This window comes from Labeo rohita, chromosome 5 (assembly GCF_022985175.1).
Source record: "Labeo rohita strain BAU-BD-2019 chromosome 5, IGBB_LRoh.1.0, whole genome shotgun sequence".
Classification (NCBI taxonomy): Eukaryota; Metazoa; Chordata; class Actinopteri; order Cypriniformes; family Cyprinidae; genus Labeo; species Labeo rohita.
The window spans coordinates 13,100,981-13,115,470 of NC_066873.1; the positions used below are offsets into that span (position 1 = coordinate 13,100,981).

Below are 14,490 nucleotides of genomic sequence, written 5' to 3' on the forward strand. Positions count from 1 at the left end.
TCATATTACCCCAATTTTAAAGTTTCTGCACTGGCTACCTATTAGGTTCCGCATCAGCTATAAAATAGTACTTCGTACCTATAAGGCACTTAACGGTTTAGCTCCTGCGTACCTAACTAGTCTTCTACCACGCTACAATCCATCACGCTCCTTAAGGTCACAAAACTCTGGATTGTTGGTAGTGCCTAGGATAGCACAGTCCACTAAAGGAGGTAGAGCTTTTTCGCATTTGGCTCCCAAACTCTGGAACAGCCTTCCTGATAACGTTCAGGGTTCAGAAACACTCTCTCTTTTTAAATCTAGATTAAAGACACATTTTTTTAGCCAAGCATTCAAATAATGCATCTCATAAACTTTTCCTGCAGTTATATCTGATCAAATGCTCATTATTATTCTTTTAGCTCTGTTTTAACAAATCTTTCTTTTCTTAGTTTGAACAGCAGCTACGCTAATTATGTTCCTATTTGTTCTCTGTTTTTGCCATGGGATTGACATCCCGTGGTAACTAGGAATTCACAAGCTCCAGTGTGGATCCAGAACACTTAAGAAGAGATGATGCCAACCCCACAGAGGACTTCAGATGATGCCAACCCTGAAACAACATACAGCACTACCGAATTTCTGCTAGTAATTTATAGTGTTCTTTGTCTGTTTGATTACGTCATTAATTGATCTTTACCACACATCTCTGCCATATGTACATCAAGCTACTACTACATATTTTGTAAAAATGTCAATTTGGCGTAAAGTTGCTTTGCAACGATATGTATCGTGAAAAGCGCTATACAAATAAATTTGAATTGAATTGAAATTAATTTGAATTGAATTAAATAACAATTAGGTCATGTGGAGATTATACCCAGATTCAAAATGTCCACAACCTTGTCTAAATCATATACGGAAACATTAGTCCTATATTTGTTAGACTTTATTACTATTACTGATCTGTATTAGAAAATAAATAAAGAAATGACCAATGGACACAAAATCGTTTGAGATCAGTATGATGTTTACTTTTAAGACTTTTCTGCTCATCAAGGCTGCATTTGTTTTATTAAAATACAGGAAAAACTGTAATATTGTGAAATATTATTGCAATTTAAATTGTTTTTGTTTTAATATACTTTATAATATCATTCATTTCTGTGATGCAAAGCTGAATTTTCAGCCTCATTACTTCAGTCTTCAGTGTCACATGACCCTTCAGAAATCATTCTAATATGCCAATTTATTATCAATGTTACAAACATTGTTTAGCTGCTTAATATTTTTTTAAAACCTGTGATACTTTTTTTTTTAGTATTCTTTGACGAATGTTAAATGGAACAGCATTTATTTAAAATAGAAATCTTTTGTAAAATAATAATAATAATAATAATAATAATTATTATTATTATAATTTAATTGAGCAAGGATGTGTTAAACTGATAAAAAGTGATGGTAAAGACTTATATTGTTAGAAAAGATTTCTATTTTTAATAAACGCTGTTCTTTTAAACTTTTTATTAATTAAAGAATCCTGCAAAAAGTATCACAGGTTTCAAAAAATTATTAAGCAGCACTGTTTTCCATTAAAAAAATAAATAAATTAGCATTTTAGAATTATTTCTGATCGTGTGACATTGAAGACTGGAGTAATGATGCTGAAAATTCAGCTTTGCATCACAGAAATAAATTATATTTTAAAGTATATTAAAATAGAAAACTGTTATTTTAAATTGCAATAATGTTTCATATGACTTTTTTCTGTATTTTTGATCAAATAAATGGAACTTTGAAAAGCATAAGGGACTTCTTTAAAAACATTAAAAATCTTCCTGATCCCAAACTTTAGAACAGCAGTATATATTAACAATAATGTATTGTGATGAGTAAAAAATGCTGTAAAAACATAATAATAATTATATATAAAATACATTTTAATGACATGAAATGAGATTTACAATATTTATGAATTTAATATAAACGTTTATTGTAGTTTTTTTTTTTTTTTTTTAAGTAGTATTTTCTTTCAGGTTCTTCACAGATTTCACAGAAACACTTGATGAACTCCTATGAACATGAGGATTGTTTTCTTGTTTGGTCTTTGCCGACAGTATCTTTAACCTCGACTGTGTTCTCCTCTGAGTTCAACTGTGATGCATGATGCAAACTGCATGTGGGTGATGAGCTCAAATTTTCTTGCTCTTCTGAGTAATGCACAGGGTCACAGGAAGTCTTGTCTTTTTCACTGGAAACAGATTTTGTGTGCTTTAGTTGAACACTTGAGTCAGGCCTGTTGCTTTCTTGGCAGGGTGACTCTTGGCTTGACTCTGAGCCACGGTGTGTAGGACATATTAAGTGCTTCATGACCACGGCAGGCTTCTGTGGAGCTACAGAGTTTTTTGAGCGTAGAGACTTGGATTTGTGAGGTCTTTTAGATGACTTAAGCTTCCTCAAGTGTAAGCGCTCTCTCAAGAAATTGATGCATGGTCTGTTGAGATCTGCTTGGCTGCTGTCATTTCCACAGGAAGCAATGAGATCCAGGCCTCGAGGGCCGCTCGTCGGGCTGCTACATGACGCATCACTCTCACATTCATCCTGAGGTGCCTTTTTCTGCATCTTCAGGGCGTTGTGCTTCTGAAAATCAAACACAAATCTGAGTGTTTGCATTGAATTACATTACATTGTTTGAATGACCTACCACTTTTACACCAGGTTATTATTTATTGTAGTATCATTCAGATTTGTCCACATCTTGAAGGGAAAAAATGAAAATTCTGTCATTAATTACTCACCTTCGTGCTGTTCCAAACCCGTAAGAACCTCATTTATCTTCGGAACACAAATTAAGATTTTTTTTAATGAAATCTGAGAGCTTTCTAACCCTTTCTGACCTTTCTGTGTTTATGCACAGAGTGCATGCACCCTTTTTTTTTTTTTTAAATGGCACTAAGGTGATGCATAGAAGAAGAACTGCTGAATAAATCATTATTTTTGTTTTCTTTGTGCAAAAGCTATTCTCATGCCCTCACTACATTTCTGTGCCTTGACCGTGGTAGGACCCTTGCTGTTTATGCAGGGTCAGAAAGCTCTTGGATTTCATCAAAAATATCTTAATTTATGTTCAGAAGATGAACAAAGGTCTTCCAGGTTTGGAACGTCATGAGGGTGAGTAATTAATGATAGAATTTTCATTTTTAAGTGAACTATCCCTTTAAATGGTACACACATGAAGAAATAACTGTAAATACCATATATACCACTAAATTCTAACCTCAAAATCCATAGTTTTTCTTACCTGTAAGTTCTGGAAGTGCATTAGAGACCTGCAGTGAGTTTCCCGTGCAGATGACTCAAAGTGGTAGAATTTATGACACAGCTTACAGAGGAAACCAGCGACAGGGACCACAAAACTAGTGCCTGAGGGTCAGAAAACAGTCAGATCTGTTAACTCATACAAATTATTCTTTGACAGTCTACTCGAGAAGTGGTTGAAGCCAGGCACTTACCATATTGTGTGTCTGGATCATATGCCTCAGTTGTCTCTTCAAGAGCCATATCCCTATGAGCAGGATGCTATGAACAAAATTCACGTAAACCCTCAAGAGGACTTCACACACTTTGCACAAGAAGTAATGCAACTAACCTTCTCAAACACTGCAACATCATCTTCATTTCTATCCTCCTCATAATCATCTTCCCCTTCGAAACAGCCAATAGCATCCACTGTTATGAGCTCCTCCATAACCTCTGGGCCACCCTCATTTCTTAACTGCAACAAATGTTGAAAGAAACACAGTTGAGGTCAAAAGTTAAATACACCTTGCAGAATCTTCAAAATTGTAATTATTTTACCAAAATAAGAGGGATCATACAAAATGCATGCTATTTTTTAATTTAGTACTGACCTGAACAAGACATTTCATATAAAAGATGTTTACATGTAGTCCACAAGAGAAAATAATAGTTAAATTTATAAAAAAATAACCCTGTTCAAAAGTTTACATATGCTTGATTCTTAATACTTTGTTACCTGAAAGATCCACAGCTGTGTTTTTTTGTTTAAAGATAGTTATTCATGAGTAACTTGTTTGTCCTGAACAGTTAAACTGGCTGCTGTTCTTCAGAAAAATCAATTAGGTCCCACAGATTCTTTGGTTTTTCAGCATTTTGTGTGTTTGAACCCTTTTCAACAATGACTGTATGATTTTGAGATCCATCTTTTCACACTGAGGACAACAGGGGGGACTCATATGCAACCATTACAGAACTATTATTCAACTATTATTCAAACGCTCACTGATACTTCAGAAGGAAAAATTATGCATTAAGAGCCAGGGGTGTAACTTTTGACCTCAACAGTATGTTTTATTGATTAATGCATTTTGCATTAAAATATCTACAAAATACCCACACAAACCTCCTCAACCCTCTGTTTGTGCTCGGGAGACTTCATATGTTCAACAAACTTGCGAGGAGTCCTAAAGTGGCGCTCGCAAAGGGTACAGAAAGGTCTTGAGGACACTTTTGCCATCTGTGGGGAGAAGGAATAACAGTTTCATATAGTCAGTGATTCAAACTCAGCACGTGGATACTTCTGTAGTGATTAGATTTGGTGGCATTTGTTTTGTTAATGTTCAGGGCACCTTGTGTTTTTTAGTTCGCCTGTGCTCGATGAGATCACCAGAAAAATGACACTGGCAGGTTGGACACCAGCGCTGATGACCCATCCTCCTTTCTCTGTTACAAAGCAAAAAAAAAAAAAAAAAAAAACAGTGTTCTATATAACACTAACAGTCAAAAGTTTTTGAACAGAATTTTTTTTACATGTTTTTTAAAGAAGTCCCTTCTGGTTACCAAGCCTGCATTTATTTGGTCCAAAATTTGGCAAAAACAGTAAAATTTTGAAATATTTTTAATATTTAAAATAACATTTCTATTTGAAAGTATTTTAAAAAGTAATTTATTCCTGTGATTTCAAAGCTGAATTTTTAGCATCATTACTCCATTCACATGATCCTTCAGAAATCATTCTAATATTCTGATTTGCTGCTCAAAAAACATTTATTATTATTATTTTTTTTTTAATGAATATAAAGTTCAGAAGAACAGCATTTATCTGAAACAGAAATTATTGTAACATTATACATGTCTTTATCATCACTTTTGATAAATTTAAAACATCCTTGCTAAATAAAACTATTAATTTCTATCATTTCATTCCAAAAATTATACTGACTCCAAGTTTTTGAATGGTATAGTGTATAATGTTACAAAAGCTTTTTTTATTTAATGTTTTATTTAATGATTGTACTTTAAATGTTGATAATAATAATAATAAAAAAAATGTTTCTTGAAAAATAAACCAGCCTATTAAAATGGTTTCTGAAGGATCATGTGACAATGAATGATGCTGAAAATTTAGCTTTAATCACAGGAATAAATTACTTTTTAAAATACATTCAAATAGAAAACAGTTATTTTAAATCGTAAAAATATTTAAAAATTTTACTGTCTTGCTGTACTTTGGATTAAATAAATGGCTTGGTAAGCAGAAGAGACTTCTTTTAAAAAAAGCATAACAAATCTGGTAGTGTAGGATTATGCTGTCATTTTCTTTTAACAATATCTGCAAGGTTGGCATACCTAATATTTGAATTAATTTAATTAATTTATGCGTGCATTCCTCTGCTTGTAAACAAGGCACAGTGCATCTGGGTTCTACGTCAGAACGCCGGGCTCCTGCGTCAGCAGCACCACATGCATGCATTGTAAAACTCTTGTGAACACACAGCAAAGACTGACAACGAAGAGAAGAAATTGTTGAATAATGTCGTTATTTTTGTTTTCTTTGCACACAAAAATATTCTCGTAGCTTAATAAAATTACAGTTGAACCACTGATGTCACATGGACTAATTTAATAATGTCCTTACTACCTTTCTGGGCCTTGAACGTGTCAGTTACGTTGCTGTCATACAGGGTCAGAAAGCTCTCGAATTTCATCAAAAATATCTTAATTTGTGTTCTGAAGATGAACGGTCTTACAGGTTCTGAACGACATGTGGGTGAGTAATTCATGACAGAATTTTCATTTTAGGGTGAACTATCCCTTTAAATGTACACACTACACTTTTAAAGTGTGGAGAGCATCACTTACCTGTTTGTGCCCTGCAGGCACTCCTGGGTGTGGGGTAACAATGTGGCCAGACGGGTGTTGCTCAGATGCTGGATTTCCATCATACGCTGCTGATGATCTAAACTCGTCATGTGAGTCTGGAAGCCCTGCATAGGTGAAACACTTTACTAAACCTCATGATCAACCAACTCATCTACTTTTTAGCATACAGTAAAGTCTCACTTGCTGGTCAGGACAGGTGACGTTGCAAATATAGCAGGTGAATTTAACTGTGTGTTTGCTTCTCTCTTTCTCGCCCTCATGGCCTGCACCTGCTGCCATCTCTTCAGGTGAAGTGCTGAAGGCTCGACTCTCACTGCTACGCTGGATGGTCACTTTCAGGGACGTACCGACACCTTGAACCTGAATGACACAGCTCTCATTAAACAAGCTTTCCAGATCCAGTACCACATAAGCCATTGTTGATTAAGTTAAGGTGGAGTTCTTTTCAAAGTGGATAATGTCTTGTTATGATATAACTCCTATGGGTGGAGCTTCAAGTAAACAGTGTTTACAGGTACAGTTACATCAGAAGCTGAAAGACTGGATACAGCTTTATGCAAACAAGGTTGGTAAGAGCTTCTGTAACTCTAGCCTTATGCTAACACATACACTATTTAAAAGTATGGGGTCAAAATAAATCAATACTTTTATTCAGCAAGGATGCATGAAATAGATCCAAAAAAAAAAAGAAGCTATTTCAAATAAATGCTGTTTTTTGATCTTCCTAGTAAAATTTCCACAGTTTACACAAAAATATTAAACATCACTGTTTTTTCAACATTGGTAATTAGAAGAAATGTTTCTAAAGCAGCAATTCAGCACATTAGAATGATTTCTGAAGGATCATGTGACACACAAAGGTCACTGCACACAGAGTCCGAAATTTTCGTATGCATTTTTTTGTTTTTGTTTTCGTATTCGTCATCCTTTCCTACCAAAATTCTTGCTTAGAATGCAAAAAAGCAGAAAATCTAACCTGATCTGAACTTTTTTTATGACTGGCGAATGTTTTGGAGGCAATGTGTAAACATGATTGACACAATGTGAGGTCGTATTTATTTTTTAACATGCAAACATTTCAGACAGAAATTCAGACTCAGTGTGCAATGACCTTAAGATGGGAGTAATGATACTGAAAATTCAGCTTTGCCATAACAGAGATAAATAATTTTTTAAAATATTAAAATAAAAAACAGTTATAATATATTATATAATATTTCACAATATTACTGTTTTACTGTATTTTGACTATCCAACTATCCTTGGTGAGGATAAAAAGTTTGAATGGTAGTGTAGAATGTTTCTTGAGTAACCCAACTAAATAGGCATTAATGTACATGTTACTTTTCTCAGGGTCACTGGAAAGTATTAAATGTCAAATTATTATTTAAAACTGTTGATGTTACTGGGAATATCCAGAGGTAAAGATGTAAATATGTTACTTATGCTGGGATACAGACCTCTGCTGCTCTGTTGTGATCCACACTGTCTTCTTCAAGCTGTGCATTGCTGTTATCATCTTCTGCATCATTTAAAAGGGAAGTAAAAACAACTTCATCTTTTCAGCACAACACAAAAGGGTATAAACATGTTAGAGTTTGTATATCTAGAGTCTGACAGCAGTGTAGTACAGTAGTCCAAAAGTAAACACAGACTGTGACATTTTCTCAGTGGATGTGTAGTTTGCCTGAGGCTAAAGAGACAAACAGAGTGTCACCACATACCTTCATGCTCTGAGATGCTTGCTAAGTTTGCTTTTGGTGGTTGCTGCATCTTATCTCCATTTGCAGACTCTTCCCCCAGTTCATTTGGTCTGTTCAAAAGAGGTGGGAAATTTTGAAAGTCACATTAAAAACAAACACTGCATTGATTCATTTCAGTCTGTCTGCTTTAATATTCCATTGATTAAAAATTACCTCTGAGCTCTGTGCTTTTTCAAAGGAGGCTCTCCTTCTTCTGGGACTGAAGAATGAATTTGTCCAACAGTACCTTTGGGATTATTAGTGTATGAGAAGGAACACACAATTTCTGCATTGAGGATCTTTACATACAATTTGACAAAACATTTTTTAATGAATTTACCACTGGTTAATAGTCTAGTGTAAGTTAGTACTGGGCGATATACCTTTCCTAAACAACATACACAACGTTGTTAACTACATACACTTCTGACTAATGGTTGAAAAATTTGTAATAATTCACAACTGATTCTTTAACTGGGCAAACAGAACAAATGTAAACGGCCATTAATGGAAGCCAGAGACGCTGAAGACAGACGCAATGAGGAGAAAGTCATATAGCAGGCAGATCAAATTCATGGTTCATGAAGGGTGAAACATAGTAAGAAAAATGTAAAAACTATACTGGGGGTGAAGGGTTTATATGAATGTATCTCTGAGGGGAACTGACTGCCTTTATTAAAGTTTAAATGGTATTTTCTTTTCATCTTACCTCCGTATAATGCATATTAAAGGAGAAGTCCACTTCCCAAAATAAAGATTCACATATAATGTACTCACCCCCTTGTTATCCAAGATGTCAATGTCTTTCTTCACTCGTAAAGAAATTATGTTTTTTTGAGGAAAACATTTCAGGATTTTTCTCCATATAATGGACTGATATGGTGCCCCGAGTTTTAACTTCCAAAATGCAGTTTAAATGCAGCTTCAAATGATCCCAAAGGCAGTTGTAAACAATCCCAGCCGAAAAAGAAGGGTGTTATCTAGTGAAACGATTGGTTATTTTCATAAAAATAATACAATTTATATACTTTTTAATGTCAAACACTCATCTTGTCTCATCTCTACCTGGACTGTTTTTTTTCAGTTTATGACAGTTAGGGTAAATTGTATTTTTTTTAATAAAAATAACCGATCGTTTTACTAGACAAGACCCTTTTTCCTCGGCTGGACTCATTTACAACCACATCTGGGATCATTTAAACTGCATTTTGGAAGTTCAAAATCAGGGCACCATACGATCCTGAAATGTTTTCTTAAAAAAAAAAACATCATTTCTTTATGACTGAAGAAAGAAAGACATGAACATCTTGGGTGACAAGGGAGTGAGTACATTATATGTGAATCTTTGTTTTGAAAGTGGACTTCTCCTTTAATGTTCTGATTACAGCAGTAACTGAGGAAACGCTGTAATGCTGCTGTTCCCTAAGCGCCACCTGCTGTCAGAGAGTGAATTTGCGTTCTCATTCTGTCTGACCATCTGATGTTTTTGTTTCGTTCAGATATGTTTTATGTAGCATAATGTTACAAAGCTAAGGTCACACCATTATGTTTTATCTTTAATTTTGAAATTATACAATCTAATTTACATCAAAAACATGTAGCATGTTTGTTTGGATCGTGATTAAAAAAACGCAGTGGTTCAGCAACTGTTTCATGCACTCTGAAATGATTCATATAAAGGCATAGTCAGGGAAAACACATGATAAACTGTTAAACCGCCAGAATCCTAAACAACGGTAATACAAATCCAACCGTCCAGCACTAGTGTAAGCAGAGGCATCACCTCAAGTGTTTAGTGTGTACTCACCTATTTTTCCCATGTTTTTGTATATATATTTTTTTCATCTATCGATTACTTTTCCCAACTATGTTTAGCACGTTCTCCTTCTGTTTGTCTAGGAAAGAAAGAACAAAGAAGAAAAAAAAGAAATGTGAAACGTGCAATGCTTCTTTTCCTCAGTTGACACAAATAAACAATCAAAAGATTGCTTTAATAATAATGACAATGCTTTTTACAACAAAAGATAATAAATTCAAGATACAATTTAATAACAAAGATTTGATCTGCTTCAATGCAAATGTAACTTGCTTTAATGGAAAATGTCTTCCAACAAAAATGTCACTCACTTGTGATAAAAGCCATGTGATAATACAAATTTATTCGCAGCAATACGGTGATATAAAAGACATACAAAGTCATACAGATTTGGAATGACAAGAGGGTAAGAAAATGATTCCTTATGAATGTTATTACGTCCCTGTTGTTAGTAATGCATCTATTATGATTCTGAAAAGAGAATAAAAAGCAAAGAATAAGAGCCTTATTTAGAGCATATACACAAGGGCTTGTTACCTAAGAACTGGATATGGTTATAAATAGGTCAAATCTAACACATAAGGTGGATATATAACACAGTATATAAAGCTATATAAATAATACTGGACACATTAACATTTTTTTAAACTGGGACATATTCGAATTTGTCATATTCAAGTTTTCATTTCATCATATTTTCATCCCATTGGATTTTTAGACGTCATGTTAATCTTGTCACTGTGTAAATAAATAAGCTATTCTCTGAAATACTTCGAAACATTATATCCATTTAAAGTTCTATAGCTCAAAGGAGTTGCACTTGAAAATTAGTGTAAGTGTGCACTGCACCTCCTGACAGCAGAGAGCGCAGGATATTATGACAGAGGCAAAAACTTGCAGTGTACAGCATACATTGCACGCCTGATTTGTGTAAAAATCGTTATAGAAACAAATGAAAAAGCTCACCTTTGTATAAGAAAACAAGCCTCACTGCATCAGTGTTTATAGTAGATGACTCTTCCTCTAGTGCTGTGTTGTGGAGATTACAATGTGTAGACAATTAATGTGCGCCCTCACTCGGCTTGGAAGAAGAATTAAATACTCAAGAAAACAGCTTTTTGCGTACTCCAAATACAAAATTACAAATTATTGTTACAAGTTTCAATCCACATAAGGACAAATTTTTACCTAATTTGGTACTTTTAAAAAAATCGTTTTAAAAGTTACTAGTCTACTTATTCATTCGATAGCTCTTATTTAATAAACACTAGAATTCATTAGCGCATTATAGACTATCCATCTAACAAAAATATTTTCTAAGAACGTTTTGCTACCATTCCAATTAGGTTTGGAATATTCCAATTATTTCTTAATTTTCTCTGAACATTCAGGTTTTCTTGGTCATGTGAACACTGAAAAAAACATTAAATGGAACGTCTCATTTCATTATTTTGCAAACATTATTGGAATGTTACTTTGAGATGTTCTCTAAACCACCTTAGACAAACGTGAAAACGTAAAATGTTTTCTTATCCTCCATAAATTACACTACTAGTCAAAAAGTCTCTTCTGCTCACCAAGCCTGCATTTATTTGATCCAAAATGCAGCAAAATCAGAAATATTGTGAAATATTTTTACTATTTAAAAGAATTGCTTTGTATTTGAATATTCTTGTGATCAAAGATAAATTTGCAGAATCATTACTCCAGTCTTTAGTGTCACATGACCCTTCAGAAATCATTGTAATATGTTGATTTGCTGTTCAAGAAACTTTTTTTAAAAAAAAAAAATATTATTATGATCACTATTTAAAACAGCTGAATACTTTTTTTCAGGATACTTTGATGAATAGAAAGATGCAAAGATAAGCATTTATCTGAAATAAACAGCTTTTATAACATTATACGCTATACCATTCAAAGCTTGAATAATACACACACGCACACACACACACACATATATATATATATATATATATATATATTGGTGATATATCACCAATATATATATATATATATATATATATATATATATATACATTAGCAATTGGAATTAGCAATTCTGAAGGATCATGTGACTGGAGTAATGGTAATTATTCATGAGAAATAAATATCTAAATTGATCAAAAGTGACAATAAAGACATTTATAATTTTACAAAAGATTTCTATTTCAAATTAGCGCTGTTCTTCTAAACTTTCCATTCATCAAAGAAACCTGAAAAAAATTCTACTCAGCTGTTTTCAACATAATAATAATAATAATAATAATAATAATAAATATTTTTGAGCAGCAAATCAGAATATTAGATTGATTTCTGAAGGATCATGTGACAAAAATCCAGGTTTGAAATCACAGGAATAAATTGCTTTTTAAAATAGAAAATTGAAAACAGTTATTTTAAATAGTAAAAATATTTAAAAATGTCACTATTTTGCTGTACTTTGCAAATAAATGCAGGTTTGGTGAGCTGAGAGACTTCTTCAAAAAACATTAAAAATCTTTAAATAAAAAACTTTTAACTGGTAGTGTATGTACTAAATGTTTTGTGCTAGCGTTGGGATATTGTTATTAAAGACCAGATAACTTTGAATAAACGGTCTATAAACATTGCTAGAAGAATGTTCGTTTAGAACTTTGAGAGATCCAGAACGTTTTTTAAAGTTTCGAGAATGTTCACAGCTAGGCAAAACGGTTGTTTAAAATTGTCAAGCAAACTCACATTCCTAGGGCGTTCAGGCACTTAATTGTGCTTCTTTAAAATTCATGTTTGAGGTATTAAAACGTACTCGTCAAGTAGGCTAACGTTAACCATAAACATTATTTCACTCTTAAAATTCAAAAACGCTTTTGCAAAAACCCATCTTGGCTTTTAGGAATATGAACTGAACAACTCTATGCCTGAATGTGTTCAATTTTAGTCCTGCTCAGGTTTGATTGTGTTTATACAACAACGATTAACACATCGGAATGAAGAAGGGTAATTTGATTGTGTTGTGCGCCCCCAGTGGCTGGTGAAGGTAATGGAGCATCCAGCGCTTCATCACCGCATCGCTCCAGCAGCACATCTCATAGCGGTGGTGAACAGGCAGGGAGCAGCGCGTAGGGAGGAGGACGTATGTCGATTCACCAAGGTGTCTGGAAAATTGAAGGGAACGCTGCAAGGGACAGCTTCTAGATATTTCGGGGCCTGCCAATTAGGGCTCCGTTCAGGGTCTATTACATTGGCTTTTCATTCACTGTGAAAGAGAGCCTATTATTTATCCCACAAGATGGGCAATCGGGGAATGGAGGACTTGATTCCTCTGGTAAACAAACTGCAGGACGCCTTCTCTGCCATCGGACAAAATGCCAACCTGGACCTTCCTCAGATCGCAGTGGTCGGTGGCCAGAGTGCTGGGAAAAGCTCGGTATTGGAGAACTTCGTTGGGAAGTAAGTGACTGATGACAAATTGATGGGCAGCATCACTGCATCACTGTATCATTAATTGCCTTCCTGCACCGGACACAAGCATATTCAGTAATCACTTATAATGCATGTGCACCAAAACCAATGGTTATTTATTATGATATCGAGTTAGTTATTCATGCCAGTGAGGAGATGCTCTGTTTTCAGGCTGGTTACGCTCATAAATCAGGTGAATTTGTTATGCATTGTCCATTAACTGACAAAATAAAGCTATTTTACCATGATTTATTTAATGCTGGACATGCAGCCCACAAACCTTGCCTCGGTCTCTCGACATGTAGTAGCCTACATTTGCTTTTGGCAGCAGCTTCGTCAAGAAGAGTGACAGAGAATGATGCTCATGGCTGACGTGTGTGTGTGTGTGTGTGTGTGTGCGTGTCCTTGCGAGGCCGTCATACTAGCGAGCTGCCAACCTACACCAGCATTTTGGGCATCATATGCGTTAGCGAGCTTTATGTATTAAGAAGAAAAAATTCTTTATGTGAAATATTGTGTCATTTCTAATTTGCAGGCTAGAATAACAGCTAATCACGTATCCCTCCGATAATGTTATGCTTCCATTCGATTGTTTGCAGGGTTTAGTAAATATGCACGCAAGATATAAAGGCAATTAGAGGCTGCTGATATAAAAAGGATCTAAGTCAAGGGTTTAATGTTCAGCGGTTGCTGTATCAGGTGTCGGAGGGTCATATGTGAGCCACAGGCCTATCGTCTTCCCTGCTGTCCGTTTTCTGTTCACAAACCTGAAGTAATGCTAAGGGAATTTTGTGCATATCTTGAAACCAAGATTATTGGGACGGTATGATCTTTTTGAGGGGTTAGGTGACCCAAAATAAAAATTCAGTCATCATTTACTCACCCTTATGTTGTTTCAAACTCGTGTTTGATTGGCTCTTTTGTCCATACAATGAAAGTGAATGTTGACTGAGGCTGTCATTCTGCCTTTTGTGGTCAGTGAAAGGAAGTCATACAGGTTTGAAACAACATTAGGTTCAATAAATGATGACAATTTAAAAATGTTTTAAAAAGAATTCTCTTCTGCTCACCAAGCCTGCATTTATTTGATCCACAGTACTGCAAAAGCAGTAATATTGTGAAATATTTTTACTATTTAAAAATAACTGCTTTCAATTTGAATATATTTTAAAATGTAATGTATTTCTGTCATTTCAAAGTTGAATTTTTAGCATCATTACTCCAGTCTTCAGTGTCACATATATTCAGGATTCTTTGATGAATAGAAAGATCCAAAGATCAGCATTTATCTGAAATAAAAACATTTTTAACATTATACACTATACC

General features: G+C 34.4%; 2 protein-coding genes across 9 annotated transcripts in view; one reads left to right on the forward strand and one right to left on the reverse strand.

The window, feature by feature from the left end:
- Positions 1-1,968: 1,968 nt before the first annotated feature.
- On the reverse strand, positions 1,969-10,746 carry ciz1b (cdkn1a interacting zinc finger protein 1b). The gene is given in 15 exon segments (XM_051110224.1): positions 1,969-2,063; positions 2,065-2,619; positions 3,281-3,402; positions 3,492-3,558; positions 3,629-3,754; positions 4,403-4,516; positions 4,629-4,722; positions 6,142-6,266; positions 6,343-6,522; positions 7,623-7,684; positions 7,887-7,975; positions 8,079-8,151; positions 9,712-9,799; positions 10,032-10,191; positions 10,687-10,746. Coding segments are annotated over 13 exon segments (1,689 nt in total). The 5' UTR covers positions 9,725-9,799; positions 10,032-10,191; positions 10,687-10,746; the 3' UTR covers positions 1,969-1,994.
- A 1,975-nt stretch (positions 10,747-12,721) lies between these two features.
- Positions 12,722-14,490, forward strand: part of dnm1b (dynamin 1b) — a 49,529-nt gene continuing 47,760 nt past the window's right edge. For all 8 annotated transcript variants that reach the window (XR_007827759.1, XR_007827760.1, XM_051109712.1 and 5 more), the window contains exon 1: positions 12,722-13,152. Coding sequence is in view for 6 of the 8 variants with exons in the window: in XM_051109712.1 (XP_050965669.1) it covers positions 12,992-13,152 (161 nt within the window). In the remaining 2 variants the exon portion in view is untranslated. The remainder of the gene's footprint in view (positions 13,153-14,490) is intronic.